The sequence below is a fragment of the Lycium barbarum genome, chromosome 12, assembly GCF_019175385.1.
Source record: "Lycium barbarum isolate Lr01 chromosome 12, ASM1917538v2, whole genome shotgun sequence".
Taxonomy (NCBI): domain Eukaryota; kingdom Viridiplantae; phylum Streptophyta; class Magnoliopsida; order Solanales; family Solanaceae; genus Lycium; species Lycium barbarum.
In genome coordinates, this window is record NC_083348.1 from 557,547 (window position 1) to 564,748 (window position 7,202).

At 35.6% G+C, this 7,202-nt stretch overlaps 1 protein-coding gene across 1 annotated transcript; it reads right to left on the minus strand.

Annotated features, from left to right (window-relative positions):
* Positions 1 to 807: 807 nt before the first annotated feature.
* Positions 808 to 2,962, minus strand: LOC132621967 (uncharacterized). Its single transcript, XM_060336465.1, has 3 exons — positions 2,952 to 2,962; positions 1,544 to 2,128; positions 808 to 1,159 (listed from the first exon to the last, which is right to left on the minus strand). The coding sequence occupies exons 1-3, from the start codon at positions 2,960 to 2,962 to the stop codon at positions 808 to 810; spliced, it is 948 nt and encodes a 315-aa protein (XP_060192448.1).
* Positions 2,963 to 7,202: the final 4,240 nt, after the last annotated feature.

Sequence of the window (7,202 nt, forward strand, 5' to 3'; positions counted from 1 at the left end):
AAAGAGAGAGAGATATCCGCACCTCAGCCTGAAGATATTTTATTTCTTCATTTTAGGTTTCAATTGTAATTGTAATTTCAGTTGTATTTTCACCAACATCTTATAATAGACATAGGAAAACTTCATAAAAAGAAAAGAAAAAAGAAAAGAAGTAATGCCATAGAAGACATGAATGATGATGTGACTTATTATTTCTATTTTCTTTGTAACTAATGTACTCGTGAAATTAGTGGAGTTACGCGCAAGCTATCCCGGATACCACGGTTATAAACAAGAGATTATTATTTTTAAATATAAATTTCAGAATAATTGCTAGGCTACACGTGACAGGCACGTAATAGTCATTTAATTATTTTCTAATATATAGAACTTAAAAATCTATTAAATTGATTATTAAACTTTTCCTTATTTGAATTATGTATCAAAAATTTAGGACTACTTTAAATTATTACCATATGAAATCACCAAGGAAACTTTAAACTATGCACGGTAACCAAAGATGGTGAACGGGAATGTCTAAAGAGGAACAGAAAAACTAACAGGTGGTGAGAAAAGGAAATAAAATCATAAAAAAGGAAGGCAAAAACTTATTATTATGGAAAGAAAATTAAAGCAAATTAACAAACATGGAAAAATAAGATGGAGGGGTGTTGGCGAGATTCGCCCGAGATGAGGTTGCCGAGGAGATTTTTTTTTTTTTTTTTTTTTGGGGCTAACTGAACAATTTTATTCAAATAACCAGATGATCCTTTAATACACCACTGACTCTGTTTTGACTATAGAGTCAGATCCTATCAACTTCCTACACTAGGCATTCATGACATGATTACTGAGATACAAAAGAAGCCTATCAGGATACTGATTAAGCCTATCTAAAAGCCTACTCCATTTACAATTTCCCTGCCCTCTGATATGCAGCTGCAAGATGATGTCCCTGATGATTTGCACAGGCTGCTTCTCCTTTTCTTGAAACCTTCTAGCATTCCTTTCTTGCCATATGTGATATATAACTGTTGCACTAAGAAATCCTAGTATACTTGCTCTTAGCCTTCCATTATGCACATGTTGAGCCATCCACTTCACTTCGTCTGCCCAATTTGTAACCTGTCTTGTAATGCCCAGCCATTGCAAAATTGTTGACCAGATGAAATTGGAAAAACTGCATTCAAGAATAAATGTCGCATTGTTTCAGTAGCACTTATGCTGCATAGGACACACTCCTGATCCGCTTGTATGCCCCATTTTCCAAGCCTATCCACAGTTGCTAATCTCCCCTGCACAGCCAACTAAAGTATAAACTGATGCCGGGGCACTCCACCTGTGGATAGGACTAAGCTCTTCCATGGTGCCTTAGGATGTTGAGGAATGAGAGAAAGGTATGTTGCCTTGATATTAAACTTCCCTCCACTTGAGAACTGGTTAAGATGGGCAATAGGGTCTACTACATCAAACCAAGCCCTGGCATCCAAGATCTTCCTAACCAGCCAACTAGCTTGTTTAGGTGTGACACAAGTAGCTAAGACATTGTGCTTAATGTAGAAACTGTGTCCATTGTACCCATAGAGTGTCCTTCTTGTGAGACAGTGCCCATAGTAGCTTGCATATAGCTGCTTTGTTCCATTTAGCAAAATCTATTATATTCAGTTCCCCTGCAGCCTTTGGTAAACACATTGTATCCCATGCCACTAAGGCTTTCTTTGAGGTTTCAGCACTGCCTGTCCATAGAAAAATTCTACGGACTGTATTCACCATTTTCACAATCTTCTGTGGCAAGAGAAATACCTGACCCCAATATGTTTGCATTTCGTAGAGTACACTTTTTATAAGTTGCAATCTACCACTATAAGAAAGCCATTTAGAGGACCAACATCTGATCCTTGTCACTATCTTCTCAACAAGAGGTAAACACTGTTGGATATTCAACTTTCTTGAGCTCAAAGGTACTCCAAGGTACTTAAATGGTATCTCCCCCATAGTAAACTGCATTTGCTGAAGAATCTGCCTTTTGAATTCCTCTGGTACCCCAGCCACATAAAAGGAACTTTTCTTGAGGTTGGCTTGCAATCCAGATACTCTTGAGAAATGATTGAAAGCCTCAAGTAATAGCTGGATGGACCCCTTATCTGCCCTACAACACATGATCAAATCATCTGCAGTCTTTCACACTTAGGGTGGTAATTGAAGTGCCGGGGAGAATTATGTTTGGTATTTCAGGTCTTTTTCTTCCTTGTTACTTACGATTTTTTTTTTAAAGTCAAAGGTCATCCATCTCATTGAGATTGGATGTTCTTTTATTCATCAAAACAGAACTTTACAGAAGAAGGAGTGTTACTTAAGCTTCTATTCAAAAGATACATGGATTTGTTAAAATGGTAGCACTATTTTCGGTATAAAAAAATAGAAGTAAATTATATCCTTGAACAAGGCAAGATAATATGATATTAACATGAATGAAGTAATTAAAGTACAACTACGTATATAAAATAAATAGCTAAAATTTAGATTGAGAAATGTTAATAAGAAACACTCAAGAAATAGTTATAAAAAATAGGAGTAGAATTCATGCAATGAAAGAAGAACAATATTAGAAGGGAAAACATAACGTACTTGTTTAACTTAAAATGATAGTAAATATATGAGTGAAATAGTAAAATACAAAATATAGGAGTATTCTAAATGAAAACTCTCAATATTCTTTTAAATTTAAGTTATTTTACTACAGAATAAATATGAATTATCGACGGAAAGTTAAACAGTAAATTTTGTTGTTAATTCTATTTAGAGATGAATTAACAATGAATTATTAAATGAAATTCATAATTATGAGTAATTTAGCGACAAAATTTATAGCTAAGTCTAATATCTTTTGTGGTGTTTATTGTTAAATGAGGTACGAGCTTTGATCATGCGCAAAGTGCGTACGCTAAACTAGTACCCTAAAATTAGCTCACCTCTCCTCCATTTTTTCAGAACACTGATAACTTCCACTGCTAACCAAGGACTTTCTCCCTCCCCGATATTCTTGAATTACGCTACCATTGTGCTTTTTTCTCCGCCTTTTGTTTCAAGTAACGTATACAATATAGTTTAGATTTCCACATTTCATATTTTCTTGTGTTTTTTATTTCTTCCATATAATTACTTTCTTTCAAATATTTGGATTTGACCTTCATAGTTTCGTTCTTCAACTGTCTATACAATGTATCCCAAATTATCTCCTTGCATATATTGATTTTAGGTCTGTTTCGAAAATTCATCATTCTTCGGGCTTGTATGTAACAACCCGACGAGGGCCATGGCCAGCGTTAAGTGACACTAAAACCTGTCAACCAAATCTGTACGATTCAATCAGTGGTGGAGCCAGAATTTTCACTAAGGGATGTCAAAATATAAAAAAGTAAATTCACGAAGAAGCCAAGAAGTGTCAATATGTAATATATATACAAAAAAATAAAAAATTTACCTAGCTACACAGTGTAATTTTCCGACGAAGGGGTGTCAACCACTTCATGTGGCTCCGCCACTGGATTCAATACACCACTAACATAATAATACTAACACGCTAAGTCTAGAAAATATCAATAATTACAAACCACCAGCATTCCCAAAACTAAGGAGCAAAACTCTAAAATTTAAGCAAAATAACATACTAAAGTTTACTGGACCGTCAGCAACTCTATCATCACTCTACCCGAGTTGAATTGTCAGCTTAAACTAGATTACTTGTGATGGGGGTAAAGAAAAGAAGTAACAAGGTCAGTTGCACCGATTGAGTGAGAAAAAACATCAATCATATCAATTATCATTTTTTTGTGGGACAAGCATATATATATATATATATATATATATATATATATACTTCGACAATACCTTATTAAATCAATATAACCATTCATATATGAAAATGATAAATCAAGCTAGTAAAACCATCATAATACCATATTTTTCTACAATCTTTTTTATAATGGAAGGTACCGAAGCTAGCTATGTACTTTCTGATACCATGGGTCTACCTGTTAGCAATATGTATTCGATAATAACTTGAAAAATATTTGAAAAATAATGGTTAAAAATAATTTGAGCGCACTAAATTTACAGTGTTTGCTTAAGGAAATTATTCACCCCAATGTACCTGATATTATGGAATATATCCTGTCACGATAGAACAAATTAATTCACCAGCGTAGCGGTAACTCAAACCCCGGTGAATGGCGAATGCAACAGGCGACATCAAATCACACGTAATAAATTTGAAGTGCTTAAAGAAGAGAAGATAGTAAGATTTTTCGTAAGTAAATATTTGAGGAAACATAGAGATATTTATAGTGAACAAAGGACAATGTGAACAAATGCTATTGTGCGTTATGAGAAAAGTCACAACTATTCATTTCCCATTCACACCTCTTAAAAACCCAACAATCCCTCACATTAATGGAGAATGGCTATATGATAAAGGAATACACGGACAAGTGTGAGACCTGCAAGTAAAGTTGCATCTGGATATGTAGGTTTTGAACTTCCATAGTGAACATATGTCGGATATACTCAGTCAATCAGTAGATTTGATATCTTTGAACTGTCGAGCTTTGGTGTATACCTAAATAACTATACGTCACACAATTAACACTTAACTGTCTTTGGTTCTCGTTGTAGTGTTCATTTCAGCCATGAACACCGTCTGGTCTCATAAGTGCATAGAGAATTGGCCTTACAGAATTCTCTTTGAAGCGGCTTAAACTTTATACATTTATAGGTGATTCCTACACGTGTCATCCCGTAGATATATACTATTTGACATACCCTGTATCAAACTTAGAAACCAATAAAAAGCCTTAACATTTTATCCTTGTTACTGAACATTGTCTCATCACGAGAATGTACCAAAAAGTTATATTGACAATGTTGAAGTGTCATCAATAACTTTGTTTGATCTCCTTGAACCTAGATCTTGGGATCTCCACTTTTCTAGGTGGAGTTACCACTATGATGACTTGTCCTCGACCATAGTTCTGTTCCTTTAGATGATCTCTCAACCACCTCTCTAGTTAGGCCTTTTGTAAGTGGATCTCACACAATATCTCTTGACTTTACGTATTCAATTATGATAATTCCACTAGAGTAGTCGCCTAACGGTATTGTGTCTCTGTCGTATGTGATGAGATTTTCTGTTATATATAATGCTCCCGACCTTTCCAATTACCACGTTTGGGCCAAAATGGAATGTCTTTCAAGAAATTCCGGAGCCATTCAACTTCTTCACCGATCATGTCTAAAGCTATGAACTTGGACTTCATTGTGGAGCAAGCGATATAAGTTTGTTTGGATGATTTACAAGACATTTCTCCTCCACCAATGGTAAAACATATACATTTGAGGATTTAGTTTGGTTGATACGGTGATCCAATTAGCATCACTATACCCTTCAATAACCATGAGATACTTGTTGTAGTGCAAAGCACAACTTAAAAAAAAAAAAAGGATATATTGCAGACTTAATGACTACACTTAAAGTGACATCATTATATCAATACATGTGGATGGTTGATGTTAGTTGTGGCCACAACCTTTTAACAATATATATATTTCTCAACCATTCCACTCCTTGTAAGTCTACTTTTTTAATATCTAACTAATAGCATATTTACCAATATGAAAATCCAAGCTATTATCGATTTTTATCATTATCATTGATTGTTTGATTTATGAACTCATGAACTTATAGGTTCAACGAACCGGCTTATCTTTTCAAATGGTTGTCTTTTAAAAAACATATCTTATCATGAAAAGTCACATCCGGTCATGAAAGAACATTTTAAATTTAAAGTGACATCCTTTCACGAAATTAGAGATCGTGACTTTTACTGAAAAGGCATATGATCAATCATCAAATGAGTGGTCGAATCAACTAGTCCTCACCAAGATGGAATGAGTTATGTGAAAATTTTCACTAACTACCATATTTGTCACGCCCCAGCTCTGGAGGGGCGAGACTAGCACCTGGTGCCTTACTTGACCGAGCGTAACAAATTGTAAATCGTAATTCTGGATGCACTCAAGCATATATAGGCCCACAGGGCCAACCTGATACTCAAACTTTACCAATATAGGCCGACAAGGCCATACTCAGAATAACCGTCAAGATACAGCTCAAAAGTAATTGACAACTGTACAATAACCAAACATGTTTACAAGTCTATAAAGATAGCAATTGTACTGTGGCTAGGACTGGGCCCCGGCCTACCCATAATATATGTATAACAAAACTCTGGCCATGGAAACTCCAAATGAAGTGGAGCTTACCAACAAGTTGATGCTCTGGCACACTTACTGTTAAGGTCTATCTATCTGACTGTCATAACCTGAGGGCATGAAACACAATGCCTCCGGCAAAAGGGACGTCAATAACAAATAATATACGGAGTATGTAAGACAATAGAATAACTAAAAGCTGAAACTGAACTGAAATGCATAGTAATCTAGAACCCAAAGAATGCCTGAGGTATACTCAACCTATTCTGACTCAATATAATGCAATATAGTAATATCATAGCTAGCTGGCCACATATAAGGCTCAGTGTATCCCTCACTGACCATAAGACCAGGCAACAGAAAACTCTTACTGACCCTAAGGCTAGGCAAATATAAACTCTCACTGACCATAAGGGCAGGCAATAGTATATCCCACTGACCAAGTGGCCAGGCAACAATCTCTCTGACATTCATCCTTACTCTGATAGTATTAATTCTGTACGCGATCTTTAAATGTTTGCATTAAACCTAACCTTCATGCCCCTTTTTACTTCTGAAATATTGTACACTAGATCTTATTTGCCAGTACTCCTGTCTGAAATATCTTCTTAGAGTTACGATCATTAACTTGTGAAGCTGAAACTTCAGTCTCTGGAAACATTCTATAACATACTATTTTGTATCATCTGATGGCTCGTCTGGCCTCTAGCACACCCCGAACCATGGCCTGAGCGTAACACGGCACTCAGTGCCTTACTGCATGTGACCGAGCGAACCACATGGATTGCTGAATCAACATGGGGCATAAGCTGATGCGAAATATAATATAAGGATGATCTGAGTAAGCATGAAATCTCATAATGGTAATGAAAATACTGGTTTAAAACATGATGCGCAAATAGTCTGAATAAACATGATAAATACTGAGCTAACAATGGCTATGCAACTCTGAG

Bases quoted from the DNA above. Each gene is read 5' to 3' on its own strand.
- LOC132621967 (XM_060336465.1), bottom strand. The intron at 1,160-1,543 runs GTTTCTACATTA...TCTTGAATGCAG, and splicing joins CTATGGGTACAATGGACACA to TTTTTCCAATTTCATCTGGT.